The 22,646-nt window shown below is 39.8% G+C and overlaps 1 protein-coding gene across 1 annotated transcript; it reads left to right on the top strand.

Moving 5' to 3' along the window:
* Positions 1 to 8: 8 nt before the first annotated feature.
* On the top strand, positions 9 to 22,352 carry PEX3 (peroxisomal biogenesis factor 3). The gene is made up of 12 exons (XM_037034746.1): positions 9 to 351; positions 3,454 to 3,585; positions 7,564 to 7,645; positions 11,503 to 11,546; positions 14,613 to 14,737; positions 15,024 to 15,090; positions 15,198 to 15,252; positions 15,811 to 15,979; positions 17,477 to 17,547; positions 19,634 to 19,756; positions 20,621 to 20,717; positions 21,789 to 22,352. Exons 1-12 carry the CDS (start codon positions 279 to 281, stop codon positions 21,870 to 21,872), a joined length of 1,122 nt encoding a protein of 373 aa, XP_036890641.1. The 5' UTR covers positions 9 to 278; the 3' UTR covers positions 21,873 to 22,352.
* The last annotated feature ends 294 nt before the right edge of the window (positions 22,353 to 22,646 follow it).

Raw genomic sequence — 22,646 nt, 5'->3', positions numbered from 1 at the left:
ACACGGGAGCGAATTCTGGACGGACCTGGGTGTCGCGAACGCATGAGTGTAGGTGGCGGGGCGGCGGCTGCAACAGAAAGCGCAGCTGCCCGGGTGTAGTCACGCCCCCTTCCCGCTCCGGTGACAGTCTCAGCGGGAAGTCGTGTTTGTGATTTCTGGATTGCACCGAGTGGGACCACGGCGGTCCTGCCGAGTCGTCCAGGCCAGGTGACAAAGAAAGGGTTTCCTGGTGCACCAAGCCCCCACCCTTAGGCAGCCCGCAACCCCAGGGACTGAAGATGCTGAGATCTTTGTGGAATTTTCTCAAACGTCACAAAAAGAAGTGTATCTTCCTGGGCACGGTCCTCGGAGGTGGGTGACAGCGTTCTTGGAACGGGACTTTGGGAGAAGAGGGTGGAAGAGAGGTGGCAGTCGTCTCAAATAGAGAGGCGGGCGACCATAGTACCACGTATGTTCAACAATGGGATAGGGACCCAAACCTCCAAGGTTCTCTACATCTCCCCGATTGTGAAATGCGTGCCCTTTGCCACAACCTGTTCGTCACCTGTCCTTTATTCTCCCAGACTTTGGGAGAACCCACCACAATTAAGTTTCTGTTTCAAGGCACCATTCTTTTACGGACACACTTTTTTTTTAAACTGCTCTTCTAGTATTTTCCTGAGATTCTTTGTTTCTGTTTGGCCCTCCTTTTGCTTGGCTTTTTGCTTGGCTTTTTCACTCTTTGCAGAAATTTCCTTATATGCCAGGAAATTAGTTACCTAAAGTAGTGACCTAATTAGTTACCTTTAGTTACCTAAAGGCTGCATGTTGAGTGTTGCTTAAAGTTAATTTGAATTTTTTAAAACAGCACAGAGGTACAGAAGGACTGGAAGATATATACTGGAAGATTTAAAAAGCCCACAAATCAATACTTTAGCTGCATTTCTGGTGTTGTAGAAGGTGGACTGTGCCACAAATTATGCTATAAGACGGTGGTTTCCCTACGTGCAGTCTTCCTCAAGGTTGGGATCAGTGCCCATCCAGCTGACGTTACTGAGTTGCACAGGCTGAAAGAGATTTAGTAACAGACAGCAATATGATAACAACCTTGAGAGGCTTTTTCCTTGTATGGCAGTCATGTCATAAGTAGCAAGGGTTTACAGGGGAGAATAAAAAGCCTTGTGAGATACAGGAGAAAATTTAGGAATATTAAGAAATTTTTAGAATTGGAGTTTTTTGAGAAATATTATCACTAACTACATGCTTCGGTTACAGAAGAACTCAAAAAACAAGAACAGAAGTTTCACAAAGAATTTGGTTGCTTTTCTCTTACCACTATTAGATTATATTCAATTATCCCCCCAAGCAATTCGAAATTAACAATAATGCAGATCTGTCAATTCTTGAAAGTTTAGAATAGGCATCTTGTTGATGAGGCAAGGAGAGAGTCTTAGAGGTCTCTGAGGTCTATCATAACTTGATAATGAGCATCATTGAATATTTTTGAGAAATTCTTTACAGTTAAAATGCTTTCTGATACTTACAGTTACTGACATCTGATGTATAGTTAGATGGTGCTAAGACCCGTAAGTCCACTTTATCAATATTTGTAGATGCTAAAGGTACATGTGTGATGGAAGAAGTATAAATAAAATATGTTTGCCACCACTGAAGGAAAAGAAAGAATCTCCCTTTAGCAATCTATGAAAGACTAGCATACACCTTCAAACTTATAGGAAAAATCTAACAGTGGATTGGGGGTAATCATAGGAGAAGCAAAAGATTATACTTACGAGACAATTATACATTTTTTCAAACAGGCTATTGAGAGCTTTATAGTTACAGATTAAGCAGAATGAGAAAGGAAAAGGGGGTTCAGAGAGACAGAAAAAGAAAATAATCCTAGTATTCTATAATTTAAAAACAGAAGTTAATCTAAAAAAAAAGAAGATGACTTTATGGTGTTTGTTTGAGCCTCATATTTTTTTTCTGCTTCAAGAGAGAGGTCCTGTAACATGTTACATTTCAGTTAATCTATTTAAGAAATATTTATGAAGTGCTTGCAGGGTTGACGGTAATGTGATTGGAAATAGAAGATTTAGAGAGATTTTTAACAGTAATAGTTACCATTTATGAGGTGCCCAGTGGGCATCAGGCTAAGCTCTCATAATCAGTGGGGACGACAGCAAGAGTAGTTATCGTTACCCCATTCAAGAATGTGGCAACTAGAGCCCTAAGATATTAAGAAACTTGCCCAGGGTCTCAGAGTTACTAATGAGAAAGCTAGAATTCAGACCCAGGTATGTTTGATCCCCAAGCACGTTCTCTTGCTACCGTATACCACTTTGCCTTTGTGGACTTTATGATCAGGTGGGATGAAAAATAGTGTCTTAGTCCATTCAGGCTGCTATAACAAAATACCACAGAGTGAGCAGCTTATAAACAACATAAATTTATTTCTCACAGTCCTGGAGACTGGAAGTCCAGGATCAGGGTGCCAGCATGGTTAAGCAAGGACCTGCTTCCAAGTCGCACGCTTGTTATATCCTCATATGGCAGAAGGGGCTCTGTGAAACCCATCTCAGAAGGACACTAACCCCATTCGTGAGGGCTCCTCCCTCATGACCTCAGCAGCTCCCAGAGACCCCACCTCCTAATGCCATCACGTTGGGCATCAGGATTCCAATATAGGAATTCAGGGCACACAACATGCACGACATAGCAACAAATACACAAATAATTAAAATACAAAATAATAAGAGCTAAAAAATGTCATACACATCACATTGGCAGATGCCATGTAAAGTTATAAAAAAGAAAGGACTTCATAGGGACATATATTGACAGGTTTGAAAGCTAGACATCAACATGCATCCTCAAAGAGGCCTAGCCACCCAGTGGTAGGAAAATAACAAGAAAAAATCACCTCCTATCCCACTGTTCAGCAATGATAATTATTTATTATATGTTAGAAATGAAAACCCACGTGTTTTTCTGTGTATCGCAAGACTTCCAGGGTCTTATTTCATCATATAATAATATAACATGGATATTTCCTTGAGCCATTAACTATTTAGTCATGTGGTTTTAACAGCTACAACAGATTCTGTTGTGTGGATAGACCTTAATTTATGTGAGCAATCCCCTATTGCTGGCATATAGAATATCTCCTGTTTACAGTTAAAGGCATTGCCAGACTTTGTAGACTTAATCCCTGTGTTTTTCAGACCTAGTTCTCAAGTACCAGTCTACATTGGCTGTTAAAACAACAGGCCCCTTTTCCTTCTCTTCAGGCCCCTTTAGGTCACAATTCTCACATAATTCTTCAGTTTGGGTTTTTAAAGTTATAACTTTTAGCTTTTTGCTAATATAAGCCGTGTATTTAGATAAAGCAGGTTAAAAGTAAGGTTTGAGATTTTTAGTACACTAATTATTGGATTAATATACTAACTTGTTTTAAATATACCATTTTAGGAGTATATATCCTGGGGAAGTATGGACAGAAGAAAATCAGAGAAATACAAGAAAAGGAAGCTGCAGAATATATTGCCCAAGCACGGAGACAATATCATTTTGAAAGTAACCAGAGGACTTGCAATATGACAGGTAAGCCAAAGAGAAATATTTATGGTGTATAAAGTTACTCAGTGATTTGTATTAATTTGCATGCCTCCAGGACAAACGTTAGAAGAAAAGGCAAAGGAAAAAATAGTAAAATCTAGCAAGTACTAATTACATGATTTAACTGAAATACATCTCTTAATGTAAATTTTAAAAATCAATATAAATCGCCCTGCCTCCGTTGGTTGGAGCATCATCCTGCACACCAGAAGGTTGCGGGACTTGATTTCCAGTCAGGACACGCACCTGAGTTGTGGGTTCAAGTCCCGGTAGGGGCACGTGTGGGAGGCATCCCATCATCGTTTCTCTCATATCGATGTTTCTCTCTCTCTTTCTCGCCATTCCTCTCTAAAATCAATAAAAACATATCCTCCAGTGAAGATTAAAAAAGCAATATAAATCAATATACAATATAAATGCTTATTCTTTCATTTTACTTATTTACTCAGCAAATAACTTAAAGTGCCCAGTACTGGGGAAACAGGTGAAAAAAAAATCCCTGACCTTCAGTGTTTATGTGCTAGTGAGGAAAACACGATAAACAACAAATAGATGACTTCGGGCGGTGCTGGCTGCTGGGAGGAGGAGTAGGGAGGGGACGCTGTTTCACATCGTGCAGGCAGAAAGTCGGGCCTCTTTGGGGAGGTGACATTTGAGGAGGAACCAAATGGCCCAGCGGAAGGAACCATGCAAACCGTCAACGTGCCTGAGGTGAGAACAAGCTGAGCAGTTAAGGAACAGCACAAAGGCTGTGTGGCTGCAGCCGACGAGCAGCGCAAGGACGATGGAAAGGAGGCCGCAGGTGGGCCCTATCCCATTGGGCCTTTAGGTCATAGTAGAGTTGTACGTTTGTTAAACTTACGGTCAGTAACTGCAGACCTGTAAGTCCAGCACCATGGTACATATTCAAGCAGTGTTAACTAATGGTGATAATTTAACCTCCAGAGCCGGAAAGCTACTAGGAGAATACCATTAAAAAATCATTCAAAGAAAGAAGCTATATTATAATTGGTCTAACTCCTTAAAGAATTAGTTCTCAAATCTATGTCAAACCTATTTTGGTTTGGGTATTATTATTATTATTATTAAAATTAAAGCTTTCTGTAACATTATTTTCAAAAACAATTTAGAATGAATTTATGCAGCTAAGTTCTCTTTGTTTAATTTTAAAAGTAGAATTTTTTTCCGTGGTGAAAGGATGTTAGTTTCATTTAATAGATAAAGAGGCTGAAATTAAGGAGGTTCAGAGACAATCCAAAGTTATAGCTGGCGTCTGATTTTTATATTTAAAATAATAATACTTCATTCTGTAAAGCCAGTACTAGTTATAAATACTGGTTAAGGCACAATGGGCAAGGGCATGACTCGGGAGAGGCGGATCTGTTTCGGCCCCCGCTTCAGCCTTGTCCTCTCTGGTGTCTCTGGGGAAAGCTAAGTCTCAGTTCTCGCCTGCACAGAATGGTCACCATAAAACCCACTTCATAAATGTTTTGTGAGAATGTGATGAGGTAATACAGATGAAGTGCTTGGCATGTAATACTCAGTAAATAACATTTTATGGCATAATCCTTTAAGTTGATATTCAGCATTCAATGTAGCGGTGTGACCAAGGACATTTTAATGGAGTTTTAGGGACTAAGAACAAGTCCAGTTTTTGCTTTTTACTCACGTTTTCAGAAAATAAAAAAGGCAATCCTGGAGTCTCAAAATACATCTCAGTTTCACATGGACCCCTGTGTCAGTTTGGGTCCTCTGGGCAGCAGATGCTAAGATGAGAGTGGATGTGGGAGAGGTTAATTGGGGGAAGCGCCTGTGAAGACTGAAGGCCGGGGGCAGAGGTAGGTAGGGCAGTCCTTTGGAGGACAATGTGGGGAAAGGGAGAAGGAAAAGATTCGGTAAGAAGCGTCTCCATCTGCAGCACAGTTCTAAGAGAGTTAGGCAGGCCAGTGAGTTCCCTGGGAGAGGAGCCCGCAGAACTGGGTTCGCTTCACTTCCCCCCTGAACATACATTGGCTTGGAGCAGTGAGCACACGGCAGTGGACCCAGAGGGGCGGCAGCTGAGGGTGGCAGCTGACTGCTCCTCCCAGCAGTGGACATGGTGGTGCATTTCCATGACCATCACAGCCCTTGATGAATGAATAGCTGACTACAGGCAATCAAAGATAAAAAATGGTAATCACTAGGAGCCCAAATACGGGTTCACGGAGAGATTTTCCAAATTAGCTTTCTGGTGTGCATTGATAATGGGGTTACAAGTCATGTGATTAAATACCTGTCATTTTAAATAAGGTGTAGTGGATATTCTAAAAATATTTAGTTCTTTTATGTAAATACAGCTAGTTTTCTGCCCAAGAAATTATCCCCAACTTGAAAAATGGCATCTAATAAAATGTTTCTGTGCCCTGACCTTAGGCTTTATCTTCTTCATGATTTCACTAAAGATTTAGAAGGAATGCTTATCAGACTCACATGACACCGTGCATGGATGCATAGCTGACACCATAAGTGAAGTTTTAGGATGCAAGATAGTTTTGTCTTATGCGAGTGCTAGATTAGGATACGTGAATTGTCTGTACTGAGTCAGTTGTGCAGATACAGAATTACCCATGCTCGCTTGGAAGCAGGATGTATGAGTAAGGACTGGGAATTCTGGTCGAGCATAAGCTTGTTATGAATAAATAGCATGCTGTGACTTCTGGAAATACGAATTTAATCTTGGGCTTCAGTAGTAAAGTCCGGTTCAGCATGCTTTGCACTAGTCATGGTCCAGGTCCATTTCTGCCTCTCACGTGTAAGAAGATACAAACTGGAACGTGTCAGAAACGCTAAGTAAGGATAACAAGAAGCACTAACACTTACTGAGCATTTCCACAGGCAAGAAGCACTGTTCTGAATGCATGTATGGCTCCATCCTCACACCACCCCGTGAGTAGATTGGCGCTGTCCTCAGTTTACAGAGGAAGTGTGCTGAGGCCGAGGGCGCTGCTCAGGGTCGCACACATTCGTGGCTGGTGAGGGGCCATCTTGTAATTTGTGGTCGAACTGGACCGTTTGTCATGGAGACCAGATGGCTGAAAGAAGATGTGAATACTGTGTTCAAGTAGATACAGAAACATGTTTGTTCAGTGTTCATACAGGTGGCTAGAACTGAAGAATAGACTCGTCTTTGGTTTAGTAGGCGGAAATGGAAAGTAAAAAACTTACCTCTCAGGAGAATTACTGAAGAGACTCTTCTCACATCATGTTGTTACACCATATAATCTTTGAATCAGTTTCCTACTGACTCTGTTTGCTGAATCTAGGACTCTGACCTTGTTTTTTCTTGGTAAAGTAACATCATGTTTGGCCAAATATAAATACCAACTAGACTTTTAGTTAATGGTCTAAATGCCTCCAGGGGTGTCCAACTCACAGCCCAGGATGGCTATGAATGCAGCCTAACACAAGGTCATAAATTTACTTAAAACCTTTTTTTTTTCTCATCAGTCTTCACTAGTGTTTGGGTATTTAATGTGTGGCCCAAGACAACTCTTCTTCTTGCAGTGTGGCCGGGAGACACCATAAGGTTGGACACACCTGCTGGACTTAGGTGATTAATCATCTTGTATCAGAAGTAAACATTTGTGGGAAAGAGAATTTGGAGAGCACAGAAAAGAGGAGACAAGAGGAGAATGACACGTACTCCATAGCCCAGAGACCACCGCCATTAGTGCCTGGGAACAGTTCTCGCACTTGTTCTGTGTGTGCTTGTTTACGTTGCCGTGGTCAAAGCGCGTGTAAACTTTTGTTCACTTAGCATAGCAGATAAATGACTTACTGGTATATAACCTATTACTACCACTAATCCGAACTCCTGCCGGGCCCTGCCCTGCCAACCCTAGCTGGATGCTGGTCCTGTCACGTGCGCCGCCCATCAAGGGAACCGTACCCCCGTGACCCGTTTCCTTTCTGTCTGTGTCACAGTGCTGTCCATGCTGCCGACGCTGAAGGAGGCCTTAATGCAGCAGCTCAATTCCGAGAGCCTCACGGCTCTGCTGAAACACAGGTAAACGCTAGAGGCCACACCTTTTCACATATACTGTGCACTCACAGTTTATACAGTCAACTGGAACATGTCTCAGACATCTTCGTTTCCTTACTTTTTCTGATTAGCTTATAGTATATAGGCTTATTTAGAAAAAATATTTACCAACTATAACGTTGAGCTCGTATTTTGTCCATTTGTTTACCCTCTACCTTGATGCACAAAACATTTAGGTGAACAAATATCTATAGCATTCTGGTTTTTGTATAAACAGACCTTATATCACTTTGATGTTATTCAGAAATGTAATTATTGAGTGCTTAGGAAATGTGTTCCCTAACCAGATATTGTGAAGCTAAGCTACATTGAACATTGGGCTTCCTAAAGAGTTTGCAATGTCACAGGTAAAGCATGTGAACACACATTGTAGATAAATAAGGCATTTGAACTAACAAAAAGAAGTACAAATGGGGCCCTGGCTGGTGTAGCTCAGTGGATAGAGCGCGGGCCTGCGAACCACATGATCAAGGTTTGATTCCCAGTCAGGGCACATGCCTGGGTTGCAGGCCGGTTCCTGGCACAAGAGGTAACCATACATTGATACTTCTCTCCTTCTGTCCTTCCCTTCCCCTCTAAAGATAAATAAATAAAATCTTTTTTTTAAAAAAAAGAAGTACAGATGGAATGTGAGCACACAGTAGTGATAATGGGCCTTCCTGTGACAGCTCCCTGGGCACGCAGCACTTTCCCACACAGGCCCCTGTTTACGGTGCACAGTATGTGTTGCAGTATTGTGAGTTAGTGTGCTGTCGTGTAAGTTAGAAAAGGGTTCCAGAAAGAAATGGCTTCTCATTTTAATGAACAAGGTGAAGGGAAATGGTTTCCATTAGTAAATTTTCACTATTGTGACCTTACCGAAATGTTTACTTTCCTTGTAACCCTCCCCCAGCACCCAGGGGAAGGAAGTGCTGTTTCCGGGCCTAGTGCGAGATGCCTCACGTGCACGCTCCCACCTCCTTCTCACGTGAAGTAATGTTCACACTGGCTCCCCTTGAATTTTCAGTGTCCTCGTGGGGCAGATATTATCATTCATTGTGCACATGGGAATTTACTGCTTCAGTAGAAAGCTAGAAAATTTCTTGAAACATTTTCTATATGCAGAGAGTGTCTCCCAAAGTAACAGTGGATCTGTGTACTTGAGATTGTATCTGATTAAAGTGTGATGCCAGTGGTAAGGGATTTTGCTGCTAAATTTCATCACTCTTAGGGGCTGACATGACTTCACCATTACATGCAGATGTAAGGTTCCATGTATAAGTTCGTTTATGGAATTGTATGAAGAAGAAACATATAAGCAGATTACTCTCAAATAAATGCTAATTATCACGTCTGTATATGTAAATAGAGAATAAAATACATTTTAATTGTCTTAAGTCTTGGTCTTACTGGAAGACAATAAAAGTAAAAACGTAAGCAGCACCTTGCTAAAAGCAACATGAAAAGAGACACAGTAAGCAGAGCGGCGCTCTTCCCCTCAGTGACTCTGTTCCTTGTGACAGTTCAGACAAGGCAAGGTCTCTTTCCCTTCAAGATGTTGCCATCATGGGAGGAAGTAAATGAAATAAATTATAATTCAAGACACATTATGTTTGATCTGTGGTTTAAAAAAGAAAGGAAAAGCCACATGTGAGGTGAAAATGTGCCAAGCTGGAGAAGACGGATTCATTTTGAAGGCTGGTCCTGGCCAGCTGTGAAGAAAGGATGTCATTCCTCTCTTCTCACTCCATACGCAGGCAGGAGAGTTTCTTAAGGTCTAAGAGTTTAAGATGAGCAAGCGTTGTCATTCACTGTTTCCTCTTTATATCTCAAGGTTCGTTTTCCTTTTGATTTGAAATTGCTGTTTGCAGACTGGAGTAAAAGGATAGCCCCTTGAAAGGTACCTGCACAGAGAGGGGCCTGAGCCCCTGCAGAGTGCGACCGAATGAGGCCTCCAGTCTGATACGTGCTTTTCTGTCAGTTTTCAGTCAGCTAAGTCTCGTGTAAGCCTGTCAAACAAGTTAATTTTCTCTTTAAACTCATTATGGTAATAACTAGTCAGAAATAAATAAAAGATTTGATAGTCTTATTTTGTCAGTTTTATAATAACAAATAAATAGTCACCACTGTTTCAGGGACTTAGCATTCTTATTGAACATTGATAATGACAATGTTTCAGTGTGCAACAAAGTATCTTTTTTTTTAATTTATTGATTTTAGCCCTGTCTTGTGTGGCTCAGTGGATTGAGCACTGGCCTGCTAACCAAAGGGTCACCGAATCAATTCCCAGTCAGGGCACATGCCTGGGTTGTGGGCCAGGTCCCAAGTAGGGGGCGCACAAGAGGCAACCACACATGGATGTTTCCCTCTCTTCTCCCTCCCTTTCCCTCTCTCTAAAAATAAATAAAATAAAATCTTTTTGAAAGGTATTGAATTTAGAGAAAGAGGAAGGAGGAGAGAGAAAATATTAATTTGTTCTTTGTTGTTCCACTTACTTATGCATTCATTGGTTGCTTCTTGTGTATGCCCTGACTGGGATAGAACCCACCTCCTTGGCATATCAAGATGACGCTCTAACCAACCCAGCTACCTAACCAGGAGCAGTGACAAAAAATCTTAAATTTGTCTTCTATCACAAGAGAGGTCGAACACTTTGAAAGGATTAGATTAATTCTTTTGCAGATATTTTAGTTACATTAAAGAATCAGAAGTGGCCGTGGCTAGGTAGCTAGTTGGTTAGAGTGTTGTCCCAATAAACAACTGGAACAACAAATCAGTGTCTCTCTCTCTCTCTCTCTCTCCCCTCCCTTCCTCTCTCTTTCTAAAACCATTAAATAAAAATTTTTAAAAAGTAAAATTAGAATAAACTCATGATACATTTTATCTCTTGGAATATATGTTCATATGGATATATACTATATTTTTCAGACTATAAGGTACACCCAGGTTTTAGAGGAAGAAAATAGGAAAAAATTTTTGAAGCAAAAAATGTGGTAAAATATTTAATAACATAAATAACATAATATTTCACCAATGTAAATGTAAATAGAACTCAATGGCAGCATTAAGAACCATTATTCCTCCCAGATGGGGGGGGGGGGTGCGTCTTATAGTCCAAAAAAATATGGTAAATACTGAAAACGCTTAAAATTGCTACCCAGTGGCAATGGAATCTTTAATCTTTAATGAAAGGTGGCCATCTCAGACTACGATTTCCTGCTACCAAGAAGTAAGAATCTTGGAGAAATGGCTGATTTCAGGTCTGCAGCAAGAAATGAACAAGTTAAACACAAGAACTTTTCATGTCAATAAGCAGGGAAGTTATCAGTCAATGAGCAGATACAAGTGAGCTCATGTCAGAAGGATTCAGGAACGAACCTGAATAGTCCCCACCTTGGTCAAAGATGGACGATTTGAACATCAATAAGAATGACTGCAATGAGTTAAAACATATCAAATATTAATATATATTTAAATCCATGTGTTTGTAATGATACTTTAAACAAAAAAACTTCATTATTTAGCTATGAATGATTAAAAGACCTACTTCATTATGTGTAAAATGCTAAATGAGGGAAAGAAATAAACGTTTTTTCTGTCTTTCCTATATAATTTTATAAGGTGTATAGGGATATTCTCAGAAAGGTAAAAGACTGGAAGATATATACCAATGGACTAGGGAAAATAGTTGTTGTCATTGGATAGGGTTTTCTTTTTACTATATTTTGTGGGCTTTGTTTTCTACAGTTACCCTGTTATAAACTGTAATTAAATATACAGCTATAAAGTTCAAACTTTTTGTTAAATTATCTAATTATTATTTTTGTATGTTTTTTATTTAGGCCTTCAAACAAGCTGGAAATATGGGAGGATCTGAAGATAATAAGTAAGTGCCCACACTCTGGGACCGCACGTCCTGGCAGAATCTCTGCAGGGTCGTCCGTGTGCTCTGTTGTGTGGGTGGCTCGTTCCCCTTAGAGCTCTCAGGGTTAAATGATTCTCATGAATTAAGCAGATCACTTCTGGTCATAGCAGGTGCTTGGTGAGTGTCAGTGACATTGGGGGGTTGTTGTTATTGTTAGGATAACGTGGACTCCTGTCCTGCGTATGCCTGCGCCGGTGCTGATATCTGTGGCATTACACTTTAAAGAAGTTCTTCCTCCAACTCAGATACAAACTTGGCTTTGATATTGAGTACACACTTTCATCAGTCATAAAAGTTTGAAGCAAAGAGCTGCCCTGGGGCATGCATGTAGATTTGTATTAATATACACACACCATGTCTTAGAGCTTCATACGGACAGTTATTCCTACATTTTCCCATCCATGCAACTAGTCTTTGCCCACTGAATCATGGTTAAACCTTCCAGTTTGAAAATAAATTAAACCTTTGTGTAGTACCCTGTATTTCCCTTCGGCTTTATGCATTCTCACACACTTACATAATAACCAAGGTTTCTTCATTCCTTTCTCACTCCCACTCACCCTTTGACACACTACAGCCTGGGCTCCACTCCCCTCTCCACCCAAGCAGATCTTGCAACCTTAGTAGTAACTTTTGTGTTGCTAAATCCACTGGACATTTTCCTCCTGCTGGACCTCAGGGCAACAGTCAACACCTTTGTTCTCTCCTCGTTTCAGACACTACCCTACGTTCCTGTAAAACCTCATCTCCAGGCTTCTCTGTGACTCTGTACCTTTCATCAGGCCTTTAAAGGGCTCATCCTCCTTCACCTGCCTCTGGAGGCTGAATCCTTCACGCTTCGCCCTCTTTTACTCTGAACTAGCTCCCTGGACAAATCAGAGTTCTGAGGCTACAACTCTTAGTGCTTGCCACTCCTTTCTAAGGTTTTATTCATTTATTTATGTATTTAGTTTTAAGCCTCGCCCAAGGACACGCTTACTGACTTTTAGAGCAATTTCCATTAAAATACCAATGGAATATTTCACAGATCTAGAACATATATTTTTTAAATATGTGTTTTTAAACATGGAAACCAAAAAAGAATCCAAATAGCCTCAGCAACCTTGAGAAAGAAGAACAAAGTTGGAGGGATCACAATGCCTGATATCAAACTATACTACAAAGCCACTGTAATCAGAATAGTGTGGTACTGACATAAGAACAGACATCTATGTCAATAGAACAAAATAGAGAGCCCAGAAATAAGCCTGGAGATAAACCCAGGTCTCTACAATCAATTAATATTTGACAGAGGGGGCAGGGGCATAAGATGGAGTAAAAATGGTCTCATCAACAAATGGTGTTGGGAGAAATGGACAGCTACATGCAAAAAAAGGGAAACTAGACTATCAACTTACACCATACATCAAACAGACTCAAACTGGATAAACTTAAGATTGTGATACCACAAAAGTCCTAGAGGAAAACATAGGCAGTAAAATTTCAGGTATCCCACACAGCAATATTTTTGCCAATATATCTCTTAGGGAAAGGGAAATAAAGGGGGGAAAATCCAAATGGGACTATATCAAGTTAAAAAGCTTCTGCACAGCTAAAGAAACCATCATCAAAAACTTATTTCCCAATGATACATTGGACAAGGGTATAATCTCCAAAATGTATAAAGAACTCACATGACTTAACACCAAGAAGACAAACAATCCAATTAAAAAATGTGCAAAAGACCTCAAGACACTTCCCCAAGGGGGACATACAGATGGCTCATAGACATTAAAAGATATTCAACTTTACCAGCCATCAGAGAGATGCAAATTAAGACCACAATGAGGTATCACCTCACATCTGTAAGAATAGCCATCATTACTAAATCAACAAACAGGTGCTAATGAGGATGTGGAGAAAAGGGAACCCTAGTGCACCATTGGCAGGAATGCAGACTGGTGCAGCCACTGTGGAAAACAATATGGAATTTCCTCAAAAAACTAAAAATGGAACTGCCTTTTGACCCAGTGATTACATTGCTGGGAATATACCCTAAAAATCCCAAAATACCTATTCAAGAGAACTTATGCACCCCAATGTTTATAGCAGTGCTGTTGCAATAGCCAAGTGTTGGAAACAGCCTAAGTGCCCATCAGTATATGATGAATGGATTAAAAACCTATGGTACATTACACAGTGGAATACTCTATGGCAGAAAGAATTTCTACTTTTTGCAACAGCAAGGATGAAACTAGAGACTATTATGTTAAGTGAGATAAGCCAGTTGGTGAAAGACAAAAACCATATGATCTCACTTATAAGAGGAATCTAATGAATAAAATAGTCTAACAAACAAAACAGAATGAGAGACGTGAAAACATGGAACAGACTGACAGCTGCCAGAGGGGAAGGGGATTGGGGGGGGGGTGGAAAGAAAGGGAAGGGACTAGTTAACGTGCATGAATGACCCATGGACATGGACAGCAGTGTGGGCATTGACTGTGGGAGCGGGGGGTGGGCTGGGCAGAGGAGGGCGAAGGGAGAAAAATTGTGACAGCTGTAATAGAATAAACAAGAATTAAAAAAAATAAATTTTCAAACAAGGAAGGGAGGGAGAGGAACATGGGTATGAGAGGGAAACTGGTTGCTTTACAAAATGCGCCTGGACCTAGGGCCAAACCTGCAACCTAGGCCTGTGCCCCAACCAGAAATTGAACCCAAGACCTTTCAGTTTATAGGACAGTGCTCCAACCAAATAAGCCACACGGGCCAGGGCCTTATTTAATTTTTTAAAGCTTATAATATATATTCCTTCACTCAATATATTAGTTACCATTTTAATTAAGAGATCTACCTAATCTACATTAAAAAGATGTAAGGAAATAGACTTTGAAATATCTTGAGTGGGCATATTTTTGTACTTGAAACGGTTACAAATGTGTTTTTAAGTCATCCTATAAAAAAATAACCATAGGGATGATTTGTGATTTTACGCATCTGTTCGTTTCAATAATAGTACCGAGTGATTCTCTTTTCTCTCTGAAGGTTTCACAAGGAGTATTGTGGCTGTGTATAGTACTTGTATGCTGGTGGTCCTCTTGCGAGTCCAGTTAAACATCATTGGTGGGTACATCTACCTGGATAACGCGGCAGTTGGCAGAAACGGCACCGTAAGTGTGATGGACTGGAGCAGATGCTGCCCTTTTGTCAGGAGGTTCAGACTTTAACTGATTATTGCTTGTTCTGGTAATTTCTGTAAATTAAATATCTTTATAATTCATGTGACTGTAAACTTTTAGCATTATTATTTTTACATTTTGAGACTAGACTGTTCGTTATGTTAAAGAATATTATTTTGCTTGTTAGTCCAGGTCCTGAAAATCTCAGCTCAGATACACTGAAAATATTAAGTTACTAATAACGCTGGGTGATTTAACCTGACTCTGTTTTGTACAGACAGTCCTCGCGCCCCCAGATGTCCAACAGCAATATTTATCAAGTATTCAGCACCTCCTTGGAGATGGTAAGATTTTTATCTACGACCTGTAAACTATCTGTAATTCATTTATTGGTATCGTTGAGGCGTTTGGAAAATAAACAAGGTTTTCGTGTTTGTTTTTCTTTCAATAGGCCTGACAGAACTCATCACTGTCATTAAACAGGCTGTGCAGGAGATTTTAGGAAAGTAAGACATTTTGTTTTGGCTTTTCTGACTTCCTGATTCTAGTGAATAGAAGAAAAAGTAGAGTTTTTTTAGTGACTTCACAAATGGTGGTCTCTGAGACTCTTTGTGACCTGGTGAGAGACACAGCCCTGGGCATTGCATTGTAAGAAAATTCCATTTTCTTCATCAGTGTCAACCTTTTGATACTAAGGGGAAAGTCTTAGTGTTTCATTATTTATTGATTGATTTCCAAACCAACCAGAAAAATCTGGGTCATGAGATTAAAAACCTACTTTAAAACCTGCCTGTGAGGCTTTTATCTCTTACTTGTACTGGTGATATCTATAATTACAGTGGGAATTTTCTTGTGAAGTATGCAGCAACATTTTTCTGGGCTCTGTAGTAATGCCCCTTCACTGATGGCTGATGGCTTATCTACTCTAGTGATCTCACAGTTGGCAATTTCAGGTTCGACTGCGTGAAACGGGATCTCAGATACTAACATGCTAGGAAAAGAGTGGGTGTAGGAGGTATCATATCATTTCAGTTAATGCCCGATTTCCTTTTCTCTGTTTCCAGTGTTTCTCTTAAACATTCTTTGTCCCTTTTGGACTTGGAGCAAAAGCTAAAAGAAATCAGAAATCTCACTGAGCAGCGTAACTCTTCTTGCTGGATCGGTAAAGATGGATCCAAATCTTTATTATGTCATTACATGATGCCAGATGAAGAAACTCCATTAGCAGCTCAGGTACTTAATCATAACCATTTAACCAAAGCAGTGACCCAACATATTTAATATTTTTACTGTCTTTTAAAATTTAGATTTCTGAGTCTCTTTCAAGGTGTGCGATTGAAAGATAGATATTTCAATAATTTAAATAAAACCTTATTAATTTAGAAAGCAAATTTCATATTTCTAGTTAGAAACATTTATAATTTTAGATATTCAGCAAATTTTTATTGAGAGTTATGTGACAGATACTGTGATGTATGATCAGCATGTAAAATGAAGAGGGTGTGTTCATTACACATGAGGAACTCAGGAGACAATTCAGTGCGTATGGCAAGAACGTATTCCTGTGAGGTCAAGTAGCAGAAGACAGAGCTGATCCGGGGGCAAGATCACGAAGAGCTGTGCGTGCCGAGATAAAGAGCCTGAACTTGAATCTGTAGGCAAAGAAAGGCACATTTTCATCAGGCCCATACCACCTGCACATTTGCGTGCACTAAAGTTAATCAATGATGGCCGTCCCAAAACGGACTGAAGGAAGTTACCATCCAGTGGAGGAACAGAGGCCTGATCTAGCAGTTACCCACCGTGGTGTTGCTGCATACTTGTGTGTCCTGGGCAGCTGTGATTAAGTTATTCATTGATTAAGAATAATAAAAATGCCCAAGACTGCAGGTGTTAATAACCTAATTTTAAAATATGATCGGTGGTTTCACATGTAAGTAAATTGCACCCACGCTTTGCAATTGAGAAAAGAGTATTGACAACTGGAAAACCCTTAGACCAGAAAGACCCTGATGCCATACCTGTACATTTGAACAAAGAATGATAGATTTTTTCATTGCCTCCAAGTTTTCCCCTCCCCTGAAGACCCCAAGGATAGGTCTGTTGGGTGCTGCGACACCCTGCATTCGTGAGTAAACCAACAAACCCACAGCCCGTTTAAGGCACCCCTGCAGGGTGGAGACTAAATTAAAGGAGCAGGACAGGACAGAATTAATAAAGAAACAGGAGAAGACTTACTTAGAAATTAGAATCTCAAGGAGATGCAATAAGAGTATTAAAAAAGCATTCTGGAATGATAAAATGGTTTCCAAATGTTAAATTCAGCAGTGGAACTAAAAATGAAAACTGTTCAAAGGAACAGGTGAAGAGAGGAATGATGAACTGAGTCATACCTGAATTGAAGTAAAACTCGAAACTTCAGACTGAAGGGTGCACAGAGCCCCGGAGTAGTGCAGATGTAAAAGACTATTTTTCTTTGTGAAGGTATTCTAGAAATGGGTTCCAAGATGGCCCGCTAAGCAAAGGTCTTACAAAGTATGATTTCACTTTGTCTCATCTTTTAACAACACAGGAACCTTTACAGTTCTTTTCTTTTGTTTAACTTTTTTTTAATTGTTGATAAAACATAGGCTTCTGGATTTCTTCAACTCTTTAGTTTATTAATATGACTAGTTTCGTCGTAGCACTGTGCTGGCAGTGGGAACCTGAACATGGCACTTTATTTTGCAGGCCTGTGGGCTTTCTCCTAGGGACGTCACCACTATTAAACTCCTCAACGAAACTAGGGACATGTTGGAAAGGTATGTCTGCTGCATGTAATGGGAAACGTGTTTCTGTTTCGATTGTACCTGGACCATTTTTCAGTCTTTCCTGAACAGCGTATTCAACATAATCTTTTGTTAAAATTAGATTTTGAATTAATTTCCCTGCCTTTAGGTTAGGATTTTCTAACTAAACTGGTGGTTCTTTTATTAGGGTAGGGAGGGAAGCTGAGATTTTTTTTCAAGGTGCCTTTTCCTGGCCCACTTACTTCCCTAGCCTAGAGATGCCATATGCCAGTTGAGGCACTGGAAGTTAGTATTTATATTTTGAAAAAGTCTTTCAAGGATGATTCTGGTATCCCCTGTGTATACTAGTAAGTAGTCAGTGTTTACAAACCAGCTCTGTAAAAAAGAAATGCTGAAAGGGTACCCTGCTGAAAGGGTACAGAGCTCTGATTACCATCCTGAAGCCACTCACGGCTGGAGCTGGGAAGAGGTGCCCTTGCAGCCTGAGCCAGCCTGCTGCAGCAGTCTTCTTGTACACACACACTCACACTCACTCTCACACACACTGTGAAACCTCTGCCCCTAACCCTTTCAGGGTGCACTAAAATGGTGCTAAAACTCTGAGTGATAAAAATGTCACCTCTTCCCTAACTCAAGCGTTAGTATTTTAAATGATCCACAAGAGCCAGGGTGCTAGCAGTAGAAGCACCAGACGATAGTCCGAACACCAGACCTAGACTCAAGGTCGGCTCTCCTGTGTATTAGCTCCAGGCCAACCTTGCTTGAGCCTCTTAACCTCTCAGGTAGTTTTATCATTTGAAAATCGGATAATGCTGGTAATACCAGTCTTGCCCACTTTGTCTTAAGTGATTAAAATATCAAAACTTCTAGTGAATGAAGGATAATTTAAGGCCATTTCTCTAGTTCTGTTTTCTGAGGAAATTATCTTCTGCTTATAATATTTTTCACAATCTTGAGAAAAATCAGCAATTTTTTAGATTAACTCAGCTACTGAGTCTACTGTCTGAATTCATCAAGTTCCAGTCCCTTAACTTTCTACAGTAGCAGTCTCTTCTTTTTTTCTTATTCAGACTTCCATCAAATCGCTCTATGAAGCTCTAGAAAAGGTCATCAGTGATCTTTTGCCAAATCCAGTCAACCTGTAACCGTCATCTTACTTGACCTTTCTCTGATCATTGACACTGTTGACCAAGCCTTTCTTGAACTTCTTTTCTCACGTGGCTTCCATGGCAGTCCGATCTCTTCATTTTTCTCTCAGTTCTCAGGTTGTATTTTTGTAGGTTCCTCTATGTCTGTCTTTCTTTTACACATTAGAGTTTCCCAGGCATCTGTTCTTATTTCATCCTTAATTGCTCCATGTAGCTTCATTACTCCCACTGCTTTAACTGCTGTCTGTCTGCTCATAATTTCCAAGTCTACAGCCCTAACCCTGCACTCCCACGAGTTGGTATGGATGGAGATTTCTGCACATCAGAGATAGGACTGATTTGTTCAGCTGGGCCTTTTCTGACTTTCATAGCACGCGTACATCACTCTTGTATCACAGAGCTTCTGTGAAGTACTTATAAGGCATATCTGGAACTTTAAGATAAAAAAGACTTGGGTTCAACCCTGGGTCCCCCGTTGACTAGTTACGTATGTAATTAACATCTGATAAATTTCTTTACCCCTCAAACATCCAGTTAGTTCCTCACCTGTACAGGATAATAAAATTTTCTAAATTATTGGTATTTCATGATGGAATATGTAAAGCAAGCCAATAATCGGTGACTATAAGAGGATTTTTCTTCAAAAATTTCTTCGAGAGAAGTAATACTATTATTGATATTTTTAAAATACATTGTACAAAATGCTGACTAATGTTATAAAATCTAAAGAAATGGATGAATGAATACTTTCATTGTGCTGCACTAATAAGCTCTCCTTTTATTCTACTTTTTAAAAATTGACTCCTCAATGTACTTTTATAGTGTCTTAGGCTCTAAAACCTAGATTGTGGCTAGAAATGGTAGCTGTGAAAGGGAACCACAGTTACTGAATTAATTTTCTTTTCCATTAGGAATCCAAAAAGTATAACTTATCCTCTTATTCTGCGCAGTCCAGACTTCAGCATGGTTTTGAACACCTGTTTAAGCCGAGGATTTAGCCGGCTGCTGGACAACATGGCAGAGTTCTTCCGCCCCACTGAACGGGACCCCCAGCGCGGAGACTCCGTGAACAGGTGAGAGGGCCTGGCCGTGCCATCAGGGTGAGGGCCGCTCAGGTAATGGAGTGCTTTTGATGCACTCCGGTTCCCTTCCGGGTAACAAAAAGTCTGGGAGGGTACACTTGCTTGTCCCTTTCTCAGCAAAATGAGCTCTGTTGAACCGGGAGTAGAACTCTTTCTGGACTCCTATTAAAATTCACGTTTTTCAAAAACTTCCCCAATTTAGATAAGTACCTAGTTGTGAAACCACCTTTCCATTACCCAAATTCCAATTGTTCAGGGTTGTTTTTTTTAACTCTAGGATACAAAGCTGAAAATGGGTTTTTGTTTTTGCTTTTTTTTATTGAATTTATTGGGGTGACATTGGTTAATAAAATTACATAGGTTTCAGTTGTACAATTCTGTAATTATCTGTAAAAATATTTTAAATGTTAATGTCTTCTCTAATTTTATTCGAGTACTGCAAGCTATAATTGGCCTACATAATTCAATACTTTGGCCAATTTTAATACTTCTAAACATAGCTGATGATGTAAATTATCACACATAATCATTAAAAACAGACAACAGTTTTGGAAGAACTTTTAATAAGATGAAAACATGCTTATATAAATAAAATTTAAAACAGAATACTTGGGCAGTTATAGTTGTGTATTAAAAAATAGACCAAAAATAGATATGTATAAAAATTACTGGAAAAATTAACCCTGATGTCTATTGTAGTTGTTACTTTTAGGTGGTAGAGCTCTGCATGATTTTCACTTTCTTATTAGCACGTCTCTGCAGTGTTTGTCAGTAGTGCTTATCTCTCATAATGAAAACGGTAAACACCTGCGCTGTAAATCCCAGAGAGGACTTACTGCTGTGGTGGTGTTTCAGCCTTTCCAGTGTCGGCCTGCCTCTGGCGAAGATTATCCCCATCGTGAACGGACAGATCCACTCGGTTTGCAGTGAAACACCTAGTCATTTTGTCCAGGTGAGAAGAAAGCTCTGGGGCACTAGAAACATTCTATTTTTGGTTGTGGTCCTGTGTGTCTGACATAAAATTACATTTCTCTCCTGCGATACTTGTTCAAAGAAACTGAAAATCTGAAACCGCATGCTGAGTGTGGTGATGCCCCTTGAGAGCAGTAACGTGTCCACGGTAAAGTTAGGAGGCTGCCCCACACGTGACCAAGTGCGTGTCGGTCCAGGCACCACCCTCCGTGGTCAGCTGCGTTCTCAGTGTTTGTGTTTCACGCTAAGCTGTGCTAGAGAGAATATTGAGCATTGAGGCAAGTCAGCGATAGGAATCCTCAAGTTTTGAGAAAAATCAAAAAAGTTTTCTGGAGCAATGAAGCATTTTAATAATAAATGTACCTGTTAATAATACACCAATAATCAGCTCACTAGAAGCTGTGCAGACAGTGGGTTATTTAGATTTTTCGTTGTACTACCTAGTACTCTATGTTCTTTCTTAGGAAAGTATTTTAGAATTCGTTAAGACTGATTATATTAAACTTTGAATCCACACAAGTTTTTCTGAGTCATTTGGAAACTGAATTACAAGTAAAGAATCACTTGCCATGCGCCTCATTTCCGAACCCCTTCAGTAATGTGCAGTGAGGGCGTCTCTAGGCCTCACTGTGAAAGTGGCCTCCCTTGTAAGGACCTAGACAGTAAGCACCTCCTGGGGCCTGTCATAGGAAAATGCTCCTCTCATAGAATGGTTTTCTTTTTGGCTTTAACACCATAAAATTTAGAGCTAAATTTGTTTCTTTTTTCTTTTTTTTTATTATATATTTTTAGGGTTTTTTTTTATCTTTAGAGGGGAAGGGAAAGAGAGAAATATCAACGTATGGTTGCCTCTCATGCGTCCCCTGCTGGGAACTGGCCTGCAACCCAGGCATGTGCCCTGACTGGGACTCGAACTGCGATCGTGCAGGCCCGTGCTCAATCCACTGAGCTACACCAGTCAAGGCTGCTAAATTTGTTTCTTGATGGCAGACATGGATTCAGATTGTGTGTATATGTTGCAAGCTGTAACGTTTTGTTGTCCTCTTCCCAGGATCTGCTGATGATGGAGCAAGTGAAAGACTTTGCGGCCAATGTCTATGAAGCTTTTAGTACCCCTCAGCAACTGGAGAAATGATTCTTTTTTCAAAAATACCTAGTGTAGATTAATTTACTTTTAAAAATACACTGAATAAGTCAGACGTATATGTATATAATAATGATTTATTACCAAAATGCCTAATTAAAAAATATTCTTAGAGTGTTCATTTCATAATAAAAGATTTATGTGTCATCTTAATATATTTTTAAAAAGTCATCAACAGACTCATTTTTGTGGGCATATCTCAATATACATAGCACATACTCCAGAATTTTTTCACCCTGTGGGTATTGGTTCCAAACTGTCTGAAAACTAATGTAGACACATTTTTTATATGATGTGAAATTCAGTATACTTTGATATTAACACTGAGGTAAAAGCTCTTTGGGAAATAGATGTGATGTTTGGAAAACGTGCTATTTAACCAACCATAGAGGTCACCAGACCGCACTGTACAGTAGTCAATCAGACTTGTCTCCAGCTGCTCCTAGCAGAGAAATAAATGATTTGTCTTCATTGTGCCTGATGAAGGACTTTTCTTTTTATGGAAATCAGTGAATTTCACAACCATGATCAGCACTTTTTTCTTTATTATCATTAACAATCTCGGAAAACTACACTGTGATTTAGGGGCTAACTTGTGTTGATGTCATTTACTCACAGCTGTTATTAACTACATAGTTTCATTCATTTGCATACCAATAGTTTTAATAGCCTACTTTGTATTGATTTTAAACACAGCGGCTATTGCAATAAAGTTTTAGTAATTTTTTAGTAAATTTATTTTAGTATTTCAGTAAAATACAATTT

This window comes from Sturnira hondurensis, unplaced genomic scaffold, assembly GCF_014824575.4.
Source record: "Sturnira hondurensis isolate 20B ecotype Veracruz unplaced genomic scaffold, ASM1482457v3 Scaffold0022201, whole genome shotgun sequence".
NCBI classification, from domain to species: domain Eukaryota; kingdom Metazoa; phylum Chordata; class Mammalia; order Chiroptera; family Phyllostomidae; genus Sturnira; species Sturnira hondurensis.
The sequence above is the reverse complement of the archived record's forward strand: the minus strand, read 5'-3'. Positions and strand labels throughout refer to the sequence as shown.